We start from the raw sequence: 26,381 nt of genomic DNA, 5'->3' as shown, positions 1-26,381 counted from the left end.
CAAAACTGGTTTAATTTCTTGACTCAAATGTAATCTTGAAAAATCAAGCAATGTTAATCCTTGTATATGTTTAGAAAAGAATTAAAATGAATGAGGTTCTTCTAGTTAAATTGCATTTTATAATAAATACTTGAACATCATTCAGGATTGTCGATCTTGTAGTAAAGGAGAATTCTTACATATCATTTTTTTTTTTTTTTTTAAAGAAGCAAATTCTAATGCAATCAGGGATCATTACTTGAACTTGCATACCTTGAAGTACAAAATCACAAATAAGCGGGAATGTGGGAATATTTCTTCAAATTGACAGAAAAGCCTGTTTCAAGAGTACAATTTCCAGAGTAATCTTTGGTAATTGGAGTTATTAAGGGAAATATTCTTTCATATAGAAGCGCTGCTCATGATGGCAGTCTCCTGCATTCACAAATTCTGTTAATTGTAAAATGTAAATCTCCCATATGTGTATTTTCTTTATGTGTTCAAAAGTAAATAAGCCAGTTCACGGTTGCAGTCTGAGCATGAGCAGATAAAGGTCATTGCAGAACAAATTTTGAAATAAACGGAGACGAAATACTGGATACATGCTCATGAAAGTTATGTAATCATTATTCATTTATGCACATTCAGTGCACTCCATGATACACAGGTGGAAGTATTCTTTGAAAAGGGGAAACAAGGGCTATTTATATAGCACCTCCATCGCTACATAGGAGTGATTATTTCAAAATGTACAAAGTGGGACCTCTTCATGTTTTGAAGATCTGTGGATATTCGGGGTCATTGCAGTAATGTGCTAACCGTGGACTGGTGTATTGTGAATGTCTGAAAATGTATTTATGTACTTTTTTTTGTATTATTAAGTTGTTTTGTTATTTTTGTATCACGTTTTTGAAAGCAGAAATTAACTTTCAATCAAACAAACAGACAAACAAATGGAAGAAAAAGTTCATAGCAATAGATATTGTGCCCGTATACAATTTGTTTCTATCGTTATGGAAAAACTCTTGCTCTAATACACGTTATCCTCTATCTAAATTCTCCTTTTCAGATCGACGGCGCTACACAGTGGAGCCCGATGTCCTTTTAGAGCAAGTAAGATCTTTTGCCAATCGTTGTCGAGTAAGTACTTCTCTTTCAGATTTTCCCCTCCGTTGAGAGCAAAACTACCATCTGGCATAACGCCGCATGCCGCACCTCGCCGCCTCATGATTCACAAAGTCGCCATGGAAACAAATAACTCATCTAAACAAACACAAATAAAGCATGGATGTGGGTTCTCATGGTTTTCCATGTCTAACAAAGACTATGGTAGTGTATAACAATGTTGTAAGTATCGAAATTAACAAGAGTGTAGTTTATTGTTTTAGTTAGTAACATATTGTATGATTTCAGTTTTAGTTCATTTGTTTTCTGTTTTGGATTGATTCTTCTATTTTTTTAGTTTAGAAAAAATGTTATCAAAGAAAAATCAATTGAATTACATTTAGGATAGGTTTTTAAACTTCTTACAGAGAAGATGTATACACATAAAATGCTATACCATATCCAACAAAATTTTCCCTTCAAATTTTCATTTGATGCTCTTCACGTGATTGAAGAAAGTTTAAAGCTTATCTGTACTAGTTTATAGGAGGGATTAGAGCACCCTGCAAGGTCACTGGACAGTTGGTTATCTCATCAAGTCAGCTCTCAATTAACATATTAACATAAGAAAAAGAGGATCATGGGGGACCAATGGTCACCGATTAGGCACTGTTTTCTATATAGAGGGAGCAAGTAGCTATAAGTAGTGCCGTGGGGGTTTAACATATTTCCAAATTCTTGCTACTTCCTTTAGCTAGAAGATACGGTTTTGTATTTCTTTCAAATTTGTTAATATGTATTTCAAAAAGAGATAATTCAGAATTCAATGACCAGAAATAATCCAAGGAATATCAATCCTACTTAATGATAATTTCTATTTTAAAGATCATGACAATTTGTGAATCACACTGCATTCAAAACAATTATCACTATAACAAAAAGTATATATATGTACATGTAATAATAACAATAATATTGGGAATTTCTATAGCGACGTCTATCTAGAAATTCTATTCCGAGGCGCTTTTATTATTACCTCTTATTAATATATAAATGAATATTGCATTTGCTATGGTTTTTTAAAACCCCTTTGTTGAATTATGTATTATGTACCAAGTGTTTGTCAATTCAAATCCACCATATTTTGCTGCATATTCCAGTTGTGGCAATATATTTGTTATATAGTTTAGGCTTTAGATTTGAGTTGTTTTTGACCTGCAGAATTTGTATGATTACTCCCCTTTTTTTTCAAAGGCAAAATCCAAACGTGCCCTAGACGACGTCATAGAGGTATCAGTAGTGTCCTATTTTAAAGCCATCCTGCTCGCATGTCTTCATTGTTAAAATTGTCTTTTTGTGTTGTTCCATCCCTCCCTCCTTCCCTCCCGATTCCTAAAAAAGAAACGGTTAATGCCAGGACGGCCGAGGCTAAAAGTGGGTAACCTGACCCTTTAAAGAACACAAAAGTTTTGCAAAATTTGATGTGTTTGATGTGAATTTTTTTTTTTAATTACTCTATCTGCCATTAATACTACAATTTCCAGCTCCACCCCCTTTTTCTCTGTAGTGCCCTGTCCACTTGTTGTACACGCTTTATGTTATTTTCTTCAAATTTTGAAAATCATTCAGAATCATCAGAAATTCAGTGATACAGATATTTTGTATGAATACATGTTTTTTTCATTCTGTCAGCATGATTCTTTTTCACAATCATATTATTCCGATCATTCAAATGATCAGATTACAGTTTTTTTCCTAATATCTACATTTATATGTTGTGTGTTGACATAATAAAAAGATATCAACCCAGTGTTGGGGTTGATCGCAATTTCTGCTTGCTTGCACTTTGATGAAACGCTCTCTCGTTTGCATTGTTGCTATGACCCTCAATTTCCTTTCTTTCCAATTAAAAAGAATATATTGCTGAAAAAGCTGCTCCAAGCTAAAATGGCAAGTATCGTTGTGCCTAACTTTTGTCCTGGCTTTATACTCCTTTAACTCAACTCCGTACTCAATTGCTACTATTGACCTCAATATCCCCATATATGGGTTGTATAATGTGTAGATATATAATCATATAATTGAAACCTAACCAAAACAAGACAGATCAAACTTTGTTAAATCTGCTTGATCCATCCATGAATACCAAGCCATCGATACCATTTGAATTTCACAAAAACATTGGTCCTTCTGTATCCATTAAAATATACATTTCAAGTAATTAAATTGATAATCATTATTAGGGTTTCAAACATGGGTCAATGGGTTATAGATATTGTGTTATGACAGGTTTAAGATAGAAAACTCATACAAAGGAAGGCTAAAAAACAAAAGAAGTCTAATTTTCCATCTCTCTTAGGATAAAGTCAAATACAGAAATAATTTCAGTAACACAGATGAGACCAGAATCAGCATACCAATAAACATTTTGTCACTATGTGCTCGTTATTGAAAGTGTACTCATTATTACAAATTGTTATTAAAAAAAAACTCATTATCCTCATTACACACAACTGTATTTGTTCTTGTAAAACTGTTCCATCAATTGTCATATATATTTGTATAATTAACATTAACAGATGTACATTTTTTAATTTATTTAGGGCGGGTGCTAGAAAAACAGCAATTTAATGGGAAATCGTATTACAAATTTACAATCCTAATAATTAATCTCATATTTAAAATCACAGACTTCATTTTCAACCCTCACGATGACATGTAAAAGCATTATTTCCTGCCATAGTATAATATAGAACAATATACCTTTTCCATTAATTGAAAGCATTCACTCTGTATTGTATGAGGTTTGTGAGGTTGATGTTGACAAATCTTATCCACTGATAAATGTTAGTGTGTAATTGAACTTATTTTTGCTAACTTTTTGTGTGCACCACTAATAACTAAGAACGATTTCTATAAACTTGACAAGCACCACTTACAATAGAAAAACTAATTTGTGTGAATTTCACTGTACATTTCATTTCTTTGTATTTTCTCGTAGCAACTTACTAAAGAACACATTATTATTCTTAGCCATATATATCTGTAGACATTATTGAATAAATGTATCTTCGCTAATCATGCATGCATTCTTCATTCAAACTTTACCAGTACTTTTTCATATTCTTGTATATATCACTTAAATTATAATATGACATTTACTGAATGTTTTATAGTTTTAGATGAATTAAAGCAATTAAAGCTACTTAATGATTTGGAATATATGTAAATGTGATCATACTTTTCAACTTGAGTAGTAGTAAAGAGCATATGTTTTGAAAGACTGTAAAAAAACTCCTTTGGAAGATGAAGCCATTGTAATTCCAATTCATGTGCTAAATCTATCTTCTTTCTAATTGTTTCTTGGATAATAACAAAAAAAAAATAGATTTTCTGCTTGATATCGTCTGAAACCATACATGTATGATTTGAGGAAGCTATGTTTACATCTCTTAGAAGATTTACAATTGATATACATATACCTTTTCAGGAATCTGCATCTGAATGATGTAGCACAGATCTAAAACCATTGAAATTAATTCCTGAGAAAAACCTCAGGCTGGGTTCTATGGAAAGTGCATTTTATACCAATATCAATTAAGGTCAAACAGGTTACAACACCTTCATCTGAAATACAAATTTATTAAAAAAACCTCTACCAACCAAGCATTTATGAAGAGAACTTACACAACGTGATGATAACATTTCATGAATATTTCTTCCTCATATTTTAGCGCGATCATAATTTAAATTACTTATTTATTTTTTACCCAGGGTCCTTTCGCTGGTATGGATTCTGAGGAAGTGAGTATAGCCATTTTAAAAAGAAATTGAATTTTATGATTATTTTGTTGTTTGTTTTGTATGCATTTATTCTTGTATGTTTAACATTTTCTTGTTTATTATTTACATACGGTTGATAATGAGTTAGTAAGTCCGAACAAAGGGACTTCACCATTTTTGAGAAAGGCCAGAGCACTTCACATTTCAGAACAATACATTTTTCAAGACAAAATTTATTGATCTATTTCTCTATATACCAAGGGTACCAAAAAGTCTTTTTGGTACCCTTTCTTCAAATTGTTTTTAATCACCCATGCGTGAAGTACATGTATGTACCAAATGAGTTGCATCAAATCAAAGAGGAGGATCTAACCTTTACAAATATGTGTCATTTATTAATTATAATTGTGATTAAGTTATGATAAACATCAATAATTCTCGGTTTCGTTTTTTCTGGGACGCGTTGTATATACAAATTATGCATGCACATGATTTCATTATACAATCTATGCGCATTCCTGTTGGGGCTGTGCGCATCTATCTTATGTAGACGTCAGACTGAAGGTTCAATGTTGCTGTTCTTTCTTTCTAGATTGCCAAGATTTGTGGAGAGGACTTTGTTCCCGCCACACAGAAGTTTGGACTGCTTTCACAGGAGGAGTTTGAGGAATCTGAGAAGGTAATTTGGACTTACATGGTATTTCTTTTTCTTTCAGAGTTTTACTATGATGATATATTTCCCATCCAGTTGTTTAGAACGAAATCAGGAAAGTAAAAAAAAAAATTCTGATAAAAGTTGTAGGGAAGGCAGTCGTAGGATAACAAGTTAACATTTGGATGTATAGACTTCCAAAATAAGTGATTTAACAATCAGTTTTTTAGTATGAATGCCATATTTTTTAAACCAATTTTTTCCTACTCTGCATATGGTTTGTATTTGAAATGACTAACTTCATAAATTTTCTAAAATTCCATGCAACACGAGACTTTTATAGCGATTAACCTGGAGCAATTTTATGGGGTTATATGGGCTGCTGTATAAAGAATCTGAAAGTGCATTTATTTCATTTTTGGGTGGTCCTTAAAGGAGTAAAATCCTCTTTCATGGTCATCGAATTGTTCTCAATAACCTAAACTTATCCTTTCCTTTAATCGTGGTCTTCAGATGGATGGCTTTGTGACAACCTCAAGAGGGAGCGATCCGAGGGGAAGCGACCCTTTTGGTCCTCCAGCGTCCCTCCGAGCTTCCGCCTCTGACACCCCCGATGGAGCTAATGGAACAGGCCATCCCAATGCAGCTGAGAATGGGGATGGTACCAAAGTGGATGACATTGAGGGGGATGATGAAGAGGAGGAAGAGGAGGAGGAGGAAGAGGAAGAGAAGGAGGATGATGCCCCGGCTAAGGAGATGATCTTCTACCCACCAGAAGAGGAGGAGTCTTCATCTCCAGAAAGGTGAGGCTTGATTTTAAAAGACTTTACGCAAAAAAAAAGACCCAGACCTATCAAAGCCTGTCTGCACTAGTTTGGCCAGGAGGGATTAGACATCCTTGCAAGGTCACTGACAGGTGGTTATCTCATCAAATCAGCTCTCAATTAACATAAGAAAAAGGGGATCATGGGGGACCAACGGGTACCGCTTAAGCATTGCTTGCCATAAAGAGGTCGCAATCTCGCTTTAAGCTACTCCTTTATGTCATACTGATTGAAGACGTTCTCTATAGTTTTGATATCATCCCTGACAGACAACGTTAACATGATAAACATGTATCTTAACCATTTATCATGTTAATTATCAAACCTGCATGTCAACCAATCAGGTTTTTAATCCTGTTTTACACATATCTATATGGGCAGCATTTCACAAAACCATTGTAAGAACAAGTTTGCTTACATGCCTTTCAATGGGATCTCGGCCAACTTGTACTTAAGACAGTTTTGTGAAACAATTCCCTGGAGTTTAGATTTTTGGTTCTTGCAGTTTCTCCTTCCAACATTTTAATAAAGTTATTGTTTTTTAATTTTTCAGTCTCAAGTTCCAAGTAACAGAATCCACCAAGAGCCACGAGGAGCTCGCCAAGCGTCACAGCAGACATAAATCTAAAGAGGGATGCAAGGAGAACCTGCCAAGTATTCCAACTCCTAATGTAGACTCAGGGGTGTCTGTGACTTCCAGTACTGGTGAGCGGTTCTCTCTTATTTAGAGTATATACATGTGGCACATACAGTACAAAAAAAACATGTTTTTTCATTTGCAGATCACTTTCATATTTCGCTCATAACTTTTGAGACATTCTTTCAAATTATAGCAATATTTCTCATTTATGGTAGAGTAATAACGTCAGATTTTTTGCGAGGGGAGGGGGGGGGGTGTACTCCTTTGTTCTGATATTTTGATACAAATGCCTATTATTACCTGTGTAAAAAATGTTTTGCATTGCAAAAACTATGATGGATTGTCGGACCCTTGATGAAATGTACTGTATTTGTATGTTCTATCTTAAAAGGACTTGTGACTTGCTTTTGATAATAATTCCAAACAAGGACTACTTGTAACTTTCACAACTGTCATATGTCATGCTACTTATCCTATAGCTCTGAGGTCTGGAAACAAAAAAGTTTGTCTTCTGTCTCCTTATGATGTGTATGTCCACCAGGGGATTCCCCAATTACTCAGTTTGACCTTTGACCTACATGACCTTTCTGAACATCATTGGTGTGTGAACTAGGTTTTGGGGCTTTTGGCATGATGACATACGATCTATAATCGGTCATTTATCTCACTAATAATAATAATAATAGTACAATAATAATAAATAAATAAAAAGTGCACTTATGTAATAACTTACTCCAGGCGCTATACAAAACATTTATCTTTTATTTGTATCAGATGGGAACGAGGAAGATGATGGAGACGAGAGTGATGATGAAGATGAAGAAGAAGAAGAGGAGGAGGAGGCGGGGAGTGTCACGCCCAAGGCATCCCCAAGGCGCAGCAAGCTTAATACTCCCGTCGAACCTCCGTCTCCTGCCGCCACGCCCGACGAGGAAAAATTCCTACATACAAATTTCAGGTAAGAAATCTTTCACAGAGCCCTGGGTTGCATCACTGACGAAAGAAATAAGCTTATGGATACTGCAAATGTTGTTCAAATATCAGGGAAATCGTACAAAAACAAAAAATAATGCAACATGGTATTATTCAGGATGTATTGGTAGCTTATCCTACAAAACAGGGCTCCACATTTACTGGTGGTCTGGATTGAAATTTGTTTTGGTTCAAATGCACCGGGCCACTGTTCAAATGTCAAAATAAAGTGGGTCCAGTGGTGATTTTAGTGGCCCTGAGTATGTTCTGGACCCCTTCACTATAACACCCTTAATTAAATAACGGCTTTAAAGAAAAAAGACAACAATGGAGTGTTATTTTGTAAAATTTTATGAAAACTTCATCAAAGAATGATGACAAGATGAGTCCTGGAATGGAGATGTTGTTGGTTGAAGTGGAAATGTGTTGAACTGAAGAAGAATTTACTAATCTTGCATCAGACAGAATTAACTCATTTCAAGTCAAAACCATGTTTTTAGAATTAAACAATGCATGCTGGTTTTATATGTTCTGTCAACACATGTACATAATTGCATTTATTGAATTTGTTGATAATCTGGCATGAATTTTTGGCTATGATTTTAATATTAAGCTCCATATCTTTTCATATTTGCAAAATATTTGTTTTCGTTGATTTTGCCAGCAGTATCATCATTTATCTGGACATATTTAGAGTATTAAGATTGAAAGTAGTAGTAATTATTTCTTATATTTATATTATTCTAAACACAGAAAATAATAGAAACCATTAAAAGGCATATTCTTATTAGGAACTGATATTAATCAGTCAAATTGAAGATTTGTGAAGGCACAAGGCTTGTTAAGCAATAAAAAGGGGGAAAATATCTGATTGCTTTTTTTTCATGTCTTCTGACCAATAATAGATCAGTAAATTATAAAGCTGTAAGATCATTGTATTTTCAAACCTTTTAAAAGTGTTCCAAAAGGTTATACATAAGGATAATTGTTTCAACATGTCATAGCCAAGTTTGATTGTTGTAATGGTCATGTGACTAACATAGATGGACATTCAACAATATACGAGACAATAATAATGTGTTTCTAAGCACAATGATTTAGTTGCATTTTCAACACCCCTCCTTCCTCCGTCACTTTTGACCACACCCAAACCCCCTCTAATGACACCCTACCGACACCCCCGTACTACCTCTACTACCCATTTTGCATGTAGTTTTGCCGAGGAGAAGGAGAAGAGTATAGGGGATTTCATGGAGCAGGAGAATTTTGGCAAATGCCTGGAGCAGCTCCAGTCGAAATTCTCCTGGGACGAGCTCAGCTCCGGGCGGCTCAGTATCTCGTCCCGCTTCCTCTCCAGGTCGCAACACTCCATCACCAGGTGACTACCGCCCTCTCTAGTCAATACACTGACATGCAGTTTGATAAAGTGTATTTGTTTTTACGTTGTCCTGTTAGAAGTGTAGCATGTTCAGATTAATTTGACGTGCCATGCATCGATAATGTTTGTTTTGTATTTGACTACACATACATGTGGCATATTTCATAACAACAATATAAAGAATTATATAGTTTAGTTTAAAAGTAACTTATAACAATAGATTTCACGATTCTAGATTACTTTTCATTGACTAATTCATGGTACAGGTAAGTTTTGTTTAGATTTAAACATGCAGATTATTTATGTCTTGGAATTATAGGAGATACAATCTAATAACTGATATATGATATTACAAACATTGAATGCTCATTTATATTTTGTTGAATTACATTTCTTTTGCATTTGTATAATTTGCCCATGTTCCTATAAAATCGTTGTACCGATTTCAAATTTGCAATATGATTCTGTTTTTCCATGAATTCTTTGATATCATTATTCATACACATATATATTCTCTAACAATGATTGAAGGAATAGTGGAGTTGATGAACAAGATGAGGGAATTTTTTCCCAGTGTGATTATTTTATCTGCTTTAAATGGTATATAAAATATATAACATTTTTAGATGATGAACATAGTATTAGCAATAATCTGAGTTGATGTGTAGGATAACTATTTAATGCATCATCTTCGAAATGCGTGTATCTGATTTCAAAAGGAAAAGTACAGGAAAGGTCAAATACCTTTTTGATTTCATTGAAGAAAATGGAGAGAAAAAAGGATCACCATTGTTTTGCTATTTGTTTTAATTTTTTTTAAATTTGACTTCACTTCAGAGAAATCAAATATTGGTTACTTTTATAAGAACTTAATATTTGTCCACCTCCAACATTTCAATTTGTGTATGTACAAAGCAAACCAAATTGATGCTGGCAATTTGTCATGAGACCAACACTTTTCAGCTGACATATTCAATTATTTATACCTTGAAATATATATATATACAAAGTTGGGATTTCCTGTAATGTCAATCTAGCAGAAACAAGGCGTGAATTGACTGATTTAAGGACTTTCACTTATTTTCTGTTTCTGGCCTTCATCACTTTTAGTGCAAACAAAGGGAAAGCTGACTGTTTTTAGGACGTTCACACCCCCCCCCCCCCCTGTTTCTGGCCTTCATCACTTGTAGCACAAAGAAACTTTTTTTTAAAGACTGTTATTAACCCAATAGCAACTAAACCGCCCCTCCTTTTACTCACTCAACCGTCCAAAACTGCCTGTCCGTTTTCAATGCGCTATAGTATCTGTTCTAGGGTCTACCGTTATAATGTGATACGTGCGTAATCCTTACAATATCTAAAGAAGGATTCAGCGTAGGAAAATAGCGCATGTTTCATATTCTTCAGGAAAATGTCAAAATGAGAGAAATATTGCAAGACCTTCAAGTGAGTAATAGGCCATTTTTACAAAATCTCTAGTTGCTAATGGGTTAAAAACCCTCGGGCTCTCTGGCCTGCATCATTTCCATGCTCTCTGTCGGAGGGGGGGGGGGGGCATGTGGTTTGAAGTTCAATTTTGATGAATCATGCTTCCCCTGTATTATCTAGTGGGGTATGAATTGCTTGTCAGTCAAGCATCACTCCAGCAAATTATATCTTCCTGTATTGCTTGTATAGTGGCACTCGCACAGGTCCACTCCTCGCAGTTTAGAGGACAACTCTGTATGTATGAGTCTATGAGTTTGTGTGTTAGAAGGTGATGTGTTTTAGCCAGGTTTGCCACAGACAGAGATCCAAAACCTTGTTTTTCCAAAAGTTGTGGGTGTCTGTTCTGAACGGGTGAGGCAGGATCTACAAGATTTTTTGTTTATTTGTGGAAACTGTGCCTGTGCTGTCTGAGCTGTGATGGAGTAGTGAACACATCATATTTGCAAATGAGGTTCTAGAACTGTGTGGATTTGTTTTAAGCTGTGTAGCGCTTTGATCTGAAGTAAAAAAGGATATCATAAACTGTTAGATGATGAGGGAATAGTTGTACTTCGTGTTTATAGTTTATAGTTTATAGTTGGTACAGTGTGTGGAATATGTTGTAGTCATGTTTAAGATGATGGACTGAATGAGATGCGGGTTCTTCGTAAATGAAATGAGATGACCCATTTGTGGATGATCAGGAATGTATTATCATTGATTTGCTATTGTTGACCTCCTTCAGTAGACAGATTTTCACTTTACAAGGTTTCATTTAAATTGAGAATTGGACCATGGAATAATAACTGCAAATTTTCCTTTGCAAAACATTCCAGGTGAGTATTACCATAATTAACGTTGTATAAATCGCCCTAGTGTATTAACCGCACCCCTTTTTTTCGCCCTAAACGTGTAATAGAAAAAAATTGGAGGAATTATTATTATTAACTACATATTTAGATCTATCAGAAAGGTTACTATCAAACCAAGATGACAGACAAATTTGAGTGTTGTTCTAGTTTCCGAGGGGTGAGTCAACACACCGATTACTGAGCTGGGAGACACTGCCAGGCATAGCGCCAGGTGGAGGGGCATAAATCAAAACTTTAAAAAAAAATATTTAAAAAAATTGTATAAGACGCACCCCCGACTTTGAACTTTTTTCGGCGGCAAAAAAGTGTGGTTAATACAACGTTAATTACGGTACACCAATAAAAACTCCTACATATGCTTTTGATTTAGAGTCTGTTCAATCGCGTCTGTAAAATTGTGACTAGCTTACAAATTACGTCATATATTTACATCCATTCATGTGTTCATATTTACAGGGTGGCACCACCGACGTCCAAGAATACAACACCCACGGCATCAGGAATAAGTCCAGAAGAGGTACAGTGGGGGCGGCAGACTCTTTTAATTTCCTTACCAAACTCATTGCAGCAATATTTACATAATTCCTTTAGTTTTAATAGTGCTTGGTGTAGTAGGCAATAGCTGGATAGTACTACAGTCAAGCCTGCTTTAGTGACCACCTGTATAAAAAGACCACCTGTCTACAAAGACCACATTTTTTGTTTCCCTTGAAAATGGTTTCTCATTGAAACATGTACTAAAGGAACCCCTTATCTTGTCTCCCTTGGGTGGTCTTTATAGACAGGTTTACTGTACATGTATCTATGATAGCATTTTGCTATATGCAGCTGGTGGATAGGAGTTTATAGCAGAGGGGGAGGTGCTTGAGTAAATAATTGAAATGATGATTGTTTAAAGAGACATGATCACTTTCATGTTCCTTGTGCTTTAATTCATTGAGGAAGCCACTGAGGTAAAAGTGTCAAAATTACACCCCAAAATCCCGTTTCCATTTAGCAATTGTTTGTACAAGTTTTGCAAACAATTTAGAAATGAATGTACATGTATATACTACATTTATAATTGTACAAATCATTCAAAATCAACCAAATGTGATTAGCTGAATCACCTCCCTTTATGACATTTCAACAAATAACAAAAAACAAACACAAAAGATCAGCATTTATGCATTGCACTCCTTCCCTTTTCATTGTTTCTATCCACACGTACAGTCAACCCCGCTTTAGCAACCCCCTGTATAGAAAGACCACCTGCAATTGTACTCATTGCTTATGTAACCCCCCGATCAAGAAAACTCATGTCGGACTCTCTGTAGAAAAGGTTGGATTTATTCTGGGGTGATTTTGTACTTTTCTAGCAGCCAAACCTGCTTTAGCGACCACCTGTATATAAAGACCAACTGCCTGTAAAGACCACATTTCTTGTCTCCCTTGAGCGGTCTTTATATGAAGGTTTCACTGTTTATAACCTATACTATACATATTGCTTATGTTTGCAAATTCAGAAGGGGAAAGTAGATGTAATAATAGATTGGGAAATGGTATTTTTTAAGTATTTGCTGGTTTCCCTAACGTAACCTATTACTTGCTGTTGGATTTAGAAGAGGCATATTTTGATTCATGCATAATTTCTTTAAGCAGTTTTTAAAAATAGATTTACTAATAACATTGTATTAGTATTATTATCTGAAGCATTTTGAGCCAAGAAAATAGAGTGTTGTAATTGATGCTTTGTTTAAATGTACACATATGTACTTGTGTTAGACAGTTGGAAGAAAAAAATAGCTTTTAATAATTGTTTTGTTTTGGTCAGTTTGAATCTTGAATCTTTTACTACAGCACTGCAAAGAATATTTGCTATTTAGCTCTTTGGCATAGTTTTAAGTAATCATTTTTGTGCAGAGCATTGAAATATACTGCATTTCCTTGTTGGCTCAAAACTCTTCATACACATAATACCTATCAATGCTGGGGGAATCTTGCCTGGTATAAATATATATATATATGGGACTTAGTGGGCTGTAGATGAGATCTTTCGCTTCATTTTGCTTTCCAGTATCTAAGAAGACGCAAGGAGGAAGTAGCCAAGGCGGTGGAAGACACTAGGAAGAGATTAACATCAGTAAGAATTTCTACATGCTTTCCATCTTTCTTAGATAGGGCAGTGGTTCTTTGTCTTAGGTTTGCGTGGTGTTCGCATGAGTTTTCTCCTTTTTTTGGGGGGGGGGGGAGGGTGGTTGGGGTAGGAAAAGTGGTCACTAGTGAAACACAATCCCATTACAACAACAAATCTAAAGTTGTTTAAACATATTTGTGGCTTACACCTAGTAAATAAGATCGATTGATCGATCTGTAATTGAAAAACTGGTCAGAAAAAATCGTGGAACCAGCGGTGGCCTGGTGGTAGAGTCGCTGCCTGGCAAGCAGTAGATGGCAGGTTCAAATCCCGCTGGTTCCAAGATTTTTTCTGACTTGTTTTTCAATTACAGGTCGATCAATCGATCTTATTTACTTGGTGTAAGCCGTAAATATGTTTAAACTATTGAATTTTCTCCCAGGAAGCATCACATTTATTCAACAAAAAAAAAATTAAATCTAAAGTTGTTTGACAGGGGGCAACAGCTCTTCCTTTAGTTTGGCCCTTTTGAGGGTAATGGCGCTGAACAGAAATACCATGGGACCATGAAAATGCTAAGAACCACTGCTCTAACTCATGCAAGCACGCCTCAAGTGAGGTGGTCAACCGTTCCATCTGCTCGGATCAAAAAGGCGTTAGCCTGCATCATTATTTAATGCAGAGTAAACGCCCTTCTTGCTTTTGAGATATGATTTTTACAAATGCCCCTGCTGTAAAATGAAACGAACACAAATTGCACTATTCACTAATACAAACAGGCAATGATGTTGATATGATTGATTATGGTGCAGACAAGTAAATGTTCATCTCAATTTTATTTTACCGTTGGGGCAATTGTAAGCAGGTTTGTCACATTACGTTAGGGGCATCATAATGATCACATTAGATTAGAGGGCTGCAGTGCATGGTGGATAGTTCATTGGAAGGAAGAACAAGCTGCACTATAATGGTAGATGGGTTTAGTGGTTCCTTTATACCTTTCAGTGGAAGCTACTGTCAGGAGCACCATATTTGTAGCGAGTAGGCCATAGGTACTTGACATACAAGCAGTAGCAGGTAATCTTTAATTGTTTTTGGTATTTTTTTTAAAATCCTCCTCAAAATAAACCTGAGTATAGTTATTAGTGGATCTATATTGCAGCTATTGTCCAGATCTAGTATGAAGTAGAACCACAAACTTTTAGCTCACAATTTGCTGCTCAGATTTGAAATTGTAATAGATGACATAGTACAGGGCTTTTGTTAAGCAATTTACATGCTAATATTCACCAGAAGCTCAACCTTTTGAGAAATACACACTGAGTATCAATGCTTTCAATCAAACCATATAATAATATTCAAATCTACCATTAGATCCTGATTTCATGAGCCCATGAATTGTTATTGACATTATATGAAGTCATGTACCTGATCATTTCATTAGTTTAATTGCATGCTAACCGAAGTATAGTGATCAATGTTATCCCAAAGAGCCTTCATTTTTATTACAATTTATTTGTTTTATATGTTTTACTACACATTTCACTTCCAGTATCTATCAAAATAAAGTTAAACCTGAAATATATCTCATTTACATCAAACTACAATACAGTATGCACATTGAAAATTATTTGCTATAGATGAAAAAAGAATTATATCAGGGACCTGTCTCATAAAATTTGTTATCGTTAACAAGATATGATAATTGTTATAAACTACTGAAATCCTTCCATTTGATTGGCTATGAGCACAGATTTGTCATAGATCTTTGGCACTTGTTATTGATAGCAAGTTTTATGAAACATGGCCCAGACGTTGTCTACAGGGTGTTTTGGGTAGATAGGATGCTGTTACCATCAAGACTATTCTTTGATATTAATGAAAGCTGTTTTTTCCCCATTTTTTTTATTTCTCCATATTTGTGTTTTCTTTGTGACTGTCATATTATGTGTTGTGATCACGTTTTGATAAAATCATTGTGCATCTAGCTTGGATGGAACATGGGAGATAAAAAGACTGCCAACACCGCATCCACCGCGACTTCTGCTCCTGCTGGTGTGAAAATGAAACCCGCCATTCCTCCCCGCCAAAATAAACCTGCGCCACGAAAGATGCCCCCATTGCCATCAGAACTTCCTTCCACGAAAGACAATAGTACGGCCCCTGCTCCGGTCCAGGCTGATTCAGTACTAAGCAGTGTTGACAAGAAAGACAATGCCTCCATTGAGAGTGCCTCTGTGAATGGTCACGCAACCTCTGAGGATGTTGGTGTGAGAGGAGAGACAGAGAACATTCCTAGAGATGGCGCTCTTGATAAGAACCGACATGCCAGCAAAGAGAGCTCGCACGAATCTAGCCCCGAGACGTCGGGCAAGGCTAAAGACCTAGAGCCTCAGGAGAGATCCTCAGACTCGCTCCAGAATGTTAAGAACAGTGCTCTAGATGAAGTCCTTGATGGAGTCCTCAAAGACACCAAGTCTCCGAAGCACCTGATCAGCCAGACGTCGGTGTCTTCTTCAGAGGACACCAACAGCTGTGAATTTGAGGCGGAAGTAGACTCCAACAAGGAGAATGTGAGCAGTGTGGCCTTGCTGAATAAGAAGAAGATGGGGGAGGAGGAGAGCGTTGCCGTGCCTGCCACCAAGTCGATGAGCGGAGGGGATAGGTCAAAGGTCGCTGGCAAGAAGACCAATATGAGGAGGGTAGCATCCTTGACGGACCTCAGGAAAGATAACTGTGAGTACTGGATATCTTTACTCAAGGCTTATTGATAGATTGATATCAGGTACACATTTAGGTTGCAAACAGATTTGTCCATATTGCAATGAATGTTCCATTTTAACAATGGAACATCCACCCTTTTGAATCAGCATTTTAAGTCATTGCCCTTTGAAATACTAGAAAGCAATATTGAATTAGGGACAATATGAGGCATTTTGATAAAAAGGTATCTTTTAGCTTTAAACATGTTAGCTTACAGCCTTTAAACGTATTTTGTAACGATGATAAACTGTAAGCTCATATTGTGATCCGCCTGATGCTTTTGATTATCCTGCAGTGGACAAGAATGAGACTTCCCCTACCCTGACTCCACCAACTCAGTCATCACATGCCAGAAGCTCCAGCTCAGAGAGAAAGAAACAGCAATCGTCCCCCAGCGATAGTCCAGCTAGGCAAAAGAGGCGGGAGAGAGCGGATAGGATGCTGCCCCTGCTCCCGACACCAAAGACACGGTCCTACGAGGGACGAACCACAAGCTCCATGGCCAAGGTGGTGAGGAGAATGGGCGAGTCACCGCCCCCTTCACCGGACACGAGGCGGAAGAAGATGAGCCTTGGTGGTGCCACTACCTTGTCCAAGAGTGGTCCTCTGAAGGCAACGGATCCATCCCTGATAAGCGATACCAAATCGGACTTTGACTTTGATCTGAACAGCGAGGCATCCTTTGAGAGCTCAAAGGCCAGTGAGGATGGTTCCAGCACAACCTCAAAGATGACTGCATCTGATAAGGTCGCGATGCCTCCACCGTCATCTACCCATGTCAGCAAGGCAAAGGGGAAGAAAGTGTCAAACACCAAGATGGCGGACAGAGGTAGGAAGAGAAGTTCGTCGGTTTCCGCAGGGACGCCCCGTGGTAGGCGATCCTCGACCTCCTCTCTACCGCCCTCGTCGTCAGAAAGCAAAACGAAACCCTCAGACTCTAAATCGAAGATTCCCACCGTCACTGTGAAACCTGCTGTACCAAACAGATCTCCAAAGGCCGCTACGGATTCCAAGACAGAGAACAATCAAATGCAGTCCACTACAGATTTTAATGAGACATATTCTGTAGCAGTTGCTCAAGTCGATAGCATTGCTGCTGAATCAAAGTCAAGTGAAGGTGTGACAAATGTGAACAGGCCTCATGAGCCATTGATTAATGTGGAAGGAACCGTTGATGGTGTTTGCAGCAAGCAGGGGGAAGTTGAGGAGGAGAATGAAGCAGATAAGAGCAGTAGTATCAGTGAGGACACCATGGTATTGGAGACCAATGAAGCAAGGACAGCATCCAACCAGCAGGGGGATGGAGAGGAGCAGAGGAAGCAGGTGGAGGGCACCACCACCAGTGGGGGGAATACCCCGGAGGAAGTTAGAGCAATGAGGGCTGACCTGAGGATAGATCTGGATGACATCACAGGTGAGTGATGAGTGATATCTCGTGATTAGATGAACTCCATTTAGTTATCAGACCAAAGTACATGTAAGGAGAGCTTTAAATACACAGGAAACAAACATATATCAAGCTGAATGTGTAGGTGGGTTTTTTAAAATAAAGATTAAGCTAAGGAGCATGTACATCAAAGCACTTGTTTGTTGCACTCCATTGTCAGAATGACTTGAATGTTGCCCATCAGCAAGAAAAGAGAATAGTATTCCATCATCATGTATCAATCTTTTGAATGAGGAAATTTAGCTATTTCAAATTCTAATAGAATTTCCATAAGTTTAAAGAAAAACTTTGGTAATGACTTACTTACTTACTTACTGCCCATTATGCCTCCTGGCACATAGGGCAGCAACAAAAGTCTTCCACTCCTTCCAATCCTGGGCCAGTCTTTGGATTGTATCCCATGTGTGGTTGGTAATGTGGTTTGGTAATGAAGTTGCAGTTATATCATTTTTCTTACACCTTTGTCAGGAACGATATCTCTTATATATTCAGGCCTGATAAAAACCCGATTTAAATCAGTTTCCCAATTTTTTTATTTTTTTTTCCCCGATTTTTTTAGATATTTATTTTTTACCAGATTTGTTTTTCTTCCCTATTTTATCCTGATTTTCCCGATTTCCCCCTTATTTTCTCTATTCTTCCCTATTTGGCCCTATTTGGCCCTATTTGGCCCCCAATTTTCTAAATTGAAAGGGGGAATGTTGTGAGATGCCATTTTTTCCCCGCGAATCCTCTTCCTTTTTTTTTACTCAAGGGGGGCGTGGTTGAGGGGAAAACAAAAAACCTGTTTTTTTTATAGTGCTCACTATCACCCCTGTATATTGTAATACTTTGATTTAAAAGCTCCCCTTTGAGATGGGTATGACTTCTAAGCATAAGAAGGATAGTTTGATGAAAATATTCATTTGTTCCTTATTTCTGTTTTTACAAAAAAAGTTCACATATTATTTGTTGTATGTTTTTCGACAGTGGATGGGACCGAAGTGGACCCTGGTGTGGGACTGAGGCAAAGTGTAGATGCCATGAAGCACGCATTTGATCAGTGCATCAATTACGTTGCAATGGTAAGTAGAGATTTGTCTTGCATGTGGGATATTGCTGCCTGAACTAGAAAGCCCTGCAAAGTATTTCATGTTTTGTTTATAGCGGAAAGACTGAAACGTTTGGCTCTTGTCTTTTTGTCTTTTTTAACTAGTGAAGTAAAGCAATATTGTCTAATTTGTGTGGTGTGTTCCTGAGAAAATCTGCTGTAATGAAACACTACATAAAGAAGATACTCTGAGAGCTTTTTCGTATCTTTTCATCATGTAGTGACTATTCTTTGACAAGATTAAATTAATATTCCATTATTAAATGCCATGTCGATATTCTTATGCTTCTCATTGATTGTTTTTCCATCGCAAACTAGATCGAGAGGAGAGGCAACCACCGTCAAGACCTGAACTACTTCAGTTCCACCTTCGCCACCATGGACAAGTCCTACGACAGCAGAGTGCTTCCGGTCGTCCATCGCAGCAACAATGCCTCCCCGGAGAACACCCTCTCCGACACCAGTGAGGGCTGTCTCAACAACAATAACTCTGGAGTGTTCTCGGACGCATCCCGAAGCCTGCCCTCGTTGTCAGACCTCCTGGGGGGGAGTGGTCAGTCGTCGGGCGGTTCGAGGGAGCGACTGGACAAGAGGTCAGGATCGCTGGACGCGTCCTCTCCCCAGGCTCTGGCCATGCTGCAGCACTACTCCGACATGCTGGTCAACCTGGTACGGGACAAGATGGATGGCAGCGAGGACGGGCTGCTGAGCGGCCGCAGTCGGATGTCATCTCTTGATCTAGAGGGAGAGGACTAGACTTAAAGACATGATAATGGATGGCACTCAATGATGCCATGTAAAACTGATTCATAGTGCAAGATTCTTTGACCATGAAGAGGAAGGCTCCATGTTATATTACATCTATATTTCATATTTTCCCCCTTTAATACATGTAAATGCTGTCTGCTCAATATCATCATTCAATTAAAAACATTTCATTTTGTAAATGATCTGCAGAGGATCAAAACAAAGTGAATTGTACAATATTAATGGTTTTTGTCACCTCGTTTCAGATTCTTGAATTTTATTCCAAACAACGAATTATCAGATTAAAAAAAATAATAATAATAATATTTAAGATTTATATAGCGCTGGTATACAAGTACAGTTTCTGAGCACTTTACAAAACAAGTGAAATGAAAAGTACGGTTAAACTAAATATGTAATAAGGAGGTTTGGGGGGGGGGATTATTAAACAGGATGGGATTTAAAAGAAAACTTAGGAATCAGATTTACTTGGCCTTATCATCTCAATTTTTCCTCTTTCTGGTAGCTCTTTCATGCCATTCAAGCTAGTAGCATTTGTTCAAATAGATTCCGCAAGTCTACCAGGTACCGTACACTACAATTATCTCATAAATGATAGACAACAAAAGACGAGACTTGCATGCAATATGATAGAATGGCATTATACCATCACAATGTAAAAATGTATAACCTTGTATTTGAATGCAGAAATAAAATCAAACAAACAAACAAACAATCCATATTTTATTCAAATAGGTGGAGACTTGGGAAGATATAGATGACAACTACATTTATGATTTTCACTCCAATTAGTAAATTTATTTGAATGATAGCTGGGATTGGTGTTTAGAATGTACAGGTACTTAACTTCTGGTAGGGATGTATGCATCTATATATTTGCGATTGATGCAAGGTTTTTGGGGGGCTATTTCAGAGGAATGTAATTTGAACCCTTTATTCTAAACATTTGGGGGTTTAGATTCAATTTCAATTTTACATGGGTGGGTGAACGGAAATGAGGAATTTTTCTTATAGGGCTTGTATATCTATCTAATCACTATGATAGTAGAATAATAGTAATACCATGTGAACATTTTTTTTTCCTGAAGAATTTTTTTGTTCTACTTTTAAAAAGAAGTTTGATTAGGAAGGGGTCGGATTAAGAACAGATCAAAACCCCTTTGAACTTCATCCAAATAAATCAAACTGACTGCACTGCCTTCATCATCTAGAGCTATGAGAAAGTGAAAAAAAAATAAGTAGTAAACTTGTCAGTAACCATCATTGGTATGTTTGATCATTCATGTGCGTGTGTACAAAGTACAGAAATAGTTTCTTTGAAAGACTTTCTTTGCAATTTTTTGCACAGCCACCTCATTTCGCCTCTGGAAATAGCTTGTGTATATATATTTGGTTGCATAGCATCTCACTACATTCCATATTCAAGATGCACTCTTTGTCTGTATATATAGAACGTGTATAGAATATTCACAGAACGCTATTTTTGCTGTACTACACTCTTACCACTGCTTTGTGCCCTCGTCGTGTATATAGAATAACTTTATTTTGAGAAGAGAGAAGCATACAGTATTAAATCTCATCTTTATTTTCATTTCTACACCAAGCAGACATGTATGTTTCAGAAAAGGTACACGCTTTGTTATTTTTTCGATTGAAGAATCTCAATCGACTAACCTGATTTTTGTCATTGACATGTACGAAGTGAAGTAATCACGGTTGTAAATATCATTAGAAAATGCCAGGCATTCTTTACGAGAAGTGTACATGTGGTATATATTTTTTTTCTATTACTGCGCGAGTGCATTGGTATGCGAGACTGTGCAAAATATTTCGTTTCGTAGCGCGATGTTTAAATGAATGATAGTACTTTGTAATGAGTGGTCATTTTGCAATGAATACTTTGGCAAATTTCTGCCATCTAGTGCATTTTTGTAAACAAATACTGTTGTGCTTTGTTCAGCTTTAAAACAGATATAAAATCAGAGTTGTGTGCAGTAATGACGCCTGTGTGTGTGTGTTCTCTTTTCTGCATTGATTAAGATACAGAAACAGGAATATGCTTATGCTGATAGATTTTGCTGCGGCGATTTTGTTTTACGCGACGTTTGGCCCATGTCTGAATGGGCCTCTAGTCTATTTCTGGTGCTTCCTTTTTTTCAAGTTGTGAGCTTTTATAAGATCTTGTGCATTGAGTATCGAGTCAAATTTCTGTAAATGTGAAGTGCTCCCTTTTTTCCTTCTCCAAAAGCCAAAAGTACAAGAATTAAATAATATGATAAATCTATGCACTCGATCAGCAGCTTGCGTAGTAAGCACAGTCTTGTTTTATGAGTCGTAGCTGTCAAACAAATTAATGTCATGATTTGCAACACTACTATTAAAACAGGATCTACAATGTACAACACATACATGTAGATATGCACATTAAACCTTGTATTTCTTTGTTTTTATTACAAGGATGTTCTTGTGTATCTTTGTTGCCAAATTCATGTATGTATTACAAAAAATTTCATTAACAAGGTAATTTTCTTGAAAACACCATTGGCTAGTTGGATAATAATTCATTCTTATTCAAGAATTGACCTTCGGTATGGCTTCACACAATGGCTTTATAAAGTACTGCTCTCTGCATACATATATGTGAGCTAATGTTCATCAAAATACTGGATGTATAAGTTACAACCATTGTGTCTGGGTGAATTCATTTTTAATTAGAATTAAATATGAAATTAGTACAGAATGAAAAGTAATTGTTACTTGAAATATGCTATTGTTGACATTTTTGTTTTAAATGTTGACTTTATCTTAGCAATGAATGAAAATTCTGTCCTTTACCTCTACTAAAAATAAAGATTTGCATTTAGTTCATGTAAGAGGTTGTACTTCAATTGCTTTGTCAATCCCTCTTCCCCCCCCCCCCCCCCTCCCTTTCCTTTCTTCTCTCTCTTTTTTTTTCGTTCTCTTTCTCTCTCATTTGCTGTTTCTCTCTTCTCTCATTCATTATCCCCATGTTGCTATTCTTGCTGTCTCTCTGTTTCTCTCACTCCCCCCCCCCCCCTCTCTCTCTCTCTCTCTCCCTCCCTTCCCCTCTCCATTCTCTCTCTCTCTCTCTTTCTCTAGTTCTCTCTCTTTCTCTATTTCTATCCTTCTCTTTATCCATTTTCTCAGTCTTTGAAATAAAATTTTAAGTGAAGAAAATCTGGAGTAGAGTAATCTATTTTGTAACCACATTTAGTTTTGCCATACCATTTCTAAAATTCATAAAATAAAGACATTCAGGGCAGAAGAGCCATGATGCTGCCAGTATGTGTGTGTGAATGTACAAATGTTATTATTTATCATGTCAAGTGTGTTTGTGTTAATCATTCATGAAGCAACTGCAGCGAGCGAGCAAAGAGTTATTATTTGAGAAACAGTTATTGTGTATTATTTGATATGATGCTATACTTGTATTGATTTGATCCGAAATTGATCGATAAAGCTTCCATTCCAAGCTGACTTTGTGTGTACTATGTTGTGTTATTTTCATCTGTTGCTTTCTTGTGTTATATTTGAGTGTTGTTGTTGTTTTACATATAAAACTGACATGGCATGACGTGTTGTAGAGAATCTATGCATTGGCTGTGCTTTGAGTAATATGGACTAGTACATGTATAGATTATTATTCTTACTACCATTATCACTTTTATGAAAATTGTGTATGTAAGAGAGAAAGGGGAGTGCAAATGGAGAGAGGGTGTGTCTGTGTGTGTGTGTGTGTGTGTGTGTGAGAGAGAGAGAGAGAGAGAGAGAGTTTCTCTTTTCGCCAATCTGTGACAACTCCATTCCACAATGTTTATACATTTGTACCTCAGTTACTTGGTAGCAGGTACTTGATTCAATTGTGTTTTTTTTAGTAAAGATTTACCTTTTGCAATATTTATGGCTCCTGAGTTCACTATCAGTCAGAGAGGTTACAAGGGTGCACAATATAAATCAGTTTTCTTTAAGACATGACCCTAAACTCTTCCAAGATGGTTTCAAAGAGCATAGTTTAGACCGAGGCTAAATTTAGTAGTGGGAATTACCACAGCCGTTTTATTTACTCTTTATTTTGTGCTAGGTATTAAACATAATTTGTTTTTTCTTTATATCAATAGAAACAAAATAAGAAACATGCACACTCTCGAAACGAGAGAGCAATTTTATTGAGGACTAAATAGTAGATGAGCAAAACAAAGCAGGAAAACCAGGAAACTCAGAGAAAATGTTAATTTACCTTTTCATCATCATGATTTTTATTCTATATTCACTGTTTGGCATATTAAACATAGGTTATACAACAATTACCCCCTGGACAACCCCCCCCCCCCCCGACAAAAAAAAAACTGCTTTAATTAAAACGGACTTAATATCAGGGTGGGCTTCCCCTTTAATGAACAAGGGGGGATAATTTTCTTCGGGGTGGTTGTCTGGGGGGGGGGGTGATTGTCCTGATAAGTTAAACATATAATGCTTTATTTATCTAAATGAATTGATGACCAAGATTCCTCAGTGGGCGAGATCTAATCAGAAATGTTGCCAAAATCTTTGCACAAACAAAACTAAATTTATAACGAAGAACGCACTTAGCATCGAGATGTCGGATACAATAAAATCAAATGTACTAGGTCACAAATACATGCATATACAGGTAGCTATATGAGGTAAATTTGTTTGTACTTGAATAGCTATTATAACCTTTATGGCACCCGCGAAATACGCAAAAACTAGTAGCTGTAATGTAACAATATTTAGGACAACTGTGTCCTCGACTCCTCGCGATACCATAAAATCATAAAAGCATTGCTAATCGGTTCTATATAGGACTTGAAATGTCAACACCCCGATCGTTGTTTTCATTGATTGGAGGCCTGATTAAGATCGTCAATGTTCACCTGCTCAACTTTATGTTACCCACTGACAGAACTGAGGGGCACAACCACACCTCGCCCCTTTTAAAACTTGATAAAAAGATAAGTGTGCCCCCTGATTGTGGTCTTATGTAGCCCCCCCCCCCCCCCCTCCCCCAAATCCTAGATTCAAATATAGATTCAAATGATTTTTATTTCTCATGCAAAAAATAATACAATAAATAATTATTTCACAAAAATATGCAATGAAACGACAAATATAGTAGGGAAAAAAAGCATGAGAAAAGATATTAATTAACATCCGCAATTTTGATTTATTTTTTTCTATTTTTTTTCTTCTTGTCAGATCCCCCCCCCCCCCTCGAACAACAAACAGAACATGCGAACAATAGCAATGCTATAAATTCATAAACATGGTTGTAATGAGAAATCAGATTGCCATTGTCAACAACGTACATTGTCTTGGCTTTCTTATCTTGGTTTTCATACAGAATATTTTTTGATTACCATATAACATTCACCTATTCAACTAACCCCATCAAAAGATTCGAACATCGAATTCTAGTTTGAAACAGAAATGGCTCATTTGCAGGAATCGTGGTAATGCCTCAGTTTTCAATAATACATTCAATCGGCCTATATGCCCCCTCCCCCTTTAAAGCCAAATCTGGCATTCCTTAAAGGTACTATGTCCCATTTGCAGGCCAAAAAAAATGAAAAAGTTAAATTCCAACTGCATTTGAAAGATAATACTAATTTAGAACTTCCCTAAAAAAGGTGGGGCTTGAAGATGTCTTCAAGTGGGAAAATAATGACTATTAGTTGTCAAATCGACTTTAGGGCTATAGAGCCCAAAAGTAATAGTCTTGATTTTCAGACAATTGTACCGAATGGTCATACATTTTATGCTGCGCAAAGATTCAATCAGTTTAATCTTGGTCATCACAAGAAGTGGGTTATTGATGTAGACAAATGCTCATGTACCCTTTACAACTCTTTTCATGTATGTTATTACTAAAGAAGAAAAAAGGCCAGTCAGTCACTCAATAGTGTCTGACAGTGAAGTCTAGCAAGTTTACGGGTTTCCTTGCATAATTTGAATATGACGACACAGCTAACGTTTAAATTTCACAGATAGGACATACATGACATATTCATAATTCCTGCAAAGTTCTACAGAATTTGAGGTTGGCTGCAAAAGGGACATAGTATCTTTAAGTACACAAAGAAAAAAAATACCCCTTTGCGTTTTGTGTCCCCCATGTCCCTCCCCCTCCTCCTTTTCAAAATTCAAACTCCCAGAAGAACCTGATAATGGGAATCATTTATGTTCTTGCTTGTATTATTGTGCCCTCTACCGTTTACTACATCTGCCCCTGGTTTTTAGCACACTTCATGGTCGGTTTGGTGGATAGTATACGAATTCATGCGCCGCCGTGTTCTGTCCCTTTCTTACAGAGCAATCCAGGACCGATAACAAGTTGCTAGAGAGAAAGAGATTGGAAGAGAGGTCGGGATAGAGAGGAGGGACGAAAAAGAGTAAGATTGAAAGAGAGATTGGCCGAGGGAGAAAAGGAACAGTGAAGAAGGGAGAATAGATAGAAGGTGGGGTAAGGACCGTAGAGGTAGAAGGA

General features: G+C 36.8%; 1 protein-coding gene across 1 annotated transcript in view; it reads left to right on the top strand.

Moving 5' to 3' along the window:
- The window catches only part of LOC576108 (mitogen-activated protein kinase-binding protein 1), a 76,079-nt gene extending 53,492 nt beyond the window's left edge, over positions 1-22,587 (top strand). Inside the window, exons 22-35 of the mRNA XM_030999014.1 lie at positions 1,049-1,092; positions 2,998-3,033; positions 4,858-4,887; positions 5,459-5,545; positions 6,032-6,321; positions 6,896-7,047; positions 7,757-7,940; positions 9,168-9,332; positions 12,128-12,188; positions 13,728-13,793; positions 15,776-16,523; positions 16,846-17,964; positions 18,967-19,061; positions 19,406-22,587. Coding sequence (XP_030854874.1) covers positions 1,049-1,092; positions 2,998-3,033; positions 4,858-4,887; positions 5,459-5,545; positions 6,032-6,321; positions 6,896-7,047; positions 7,757-7,940; positions 9,168-9,332; positions 12,128-12,188; positions 13,728-13,793; positions 15,776-16,523; positions 16,846-17,964; positions 18,967-19,061; positions 19,406-19,843 — 3,515 coding nt within the window. The 3' untranslated portion in view covers positions 19,844-22,587. The remainder of the gene's footprint in view (positions 1-1,048; positions 1,093-2,997; positions 3,034-4,857; positions 4,888-5,458; positions 5,546-6,031; positions 6,322-6,895; positions 7,048-7,756; positions 7,941-9,167; positions 9,333-12,127; positions 12,189-13,727; positions 13,794-15,775; positions 16,524-16,845; positions 17,965-18,966; positions 19,062-19,405) is intronic.
- Positions 22,588-26,381: the final 3,794 nt, after the last annotated feature.

The sequence above is a fragment of the Strongylocentrotus purpuratus genome, unplaced genomic scaffold (assembly GCF_000002235.5).
Source record: "Strongylocentrotus purpuratus isolate Spur 01 unplaced genomic scaffold, Spur_5.0 spur5_scaffold_5, whole genome shotgun sequence".
Lineage (NCBI taxonomy): Eukaryota > Metazoa > Echinodermata > Echinoidea > Camarodonta > Strongylocentrotidae > Strongylocentrotus > Strongylocentrotus purpuratus.
Note: the sequence above shows the minus strand (reverse complement) of the source record. Positions and strands in the feature narration are given on the sequence as shown.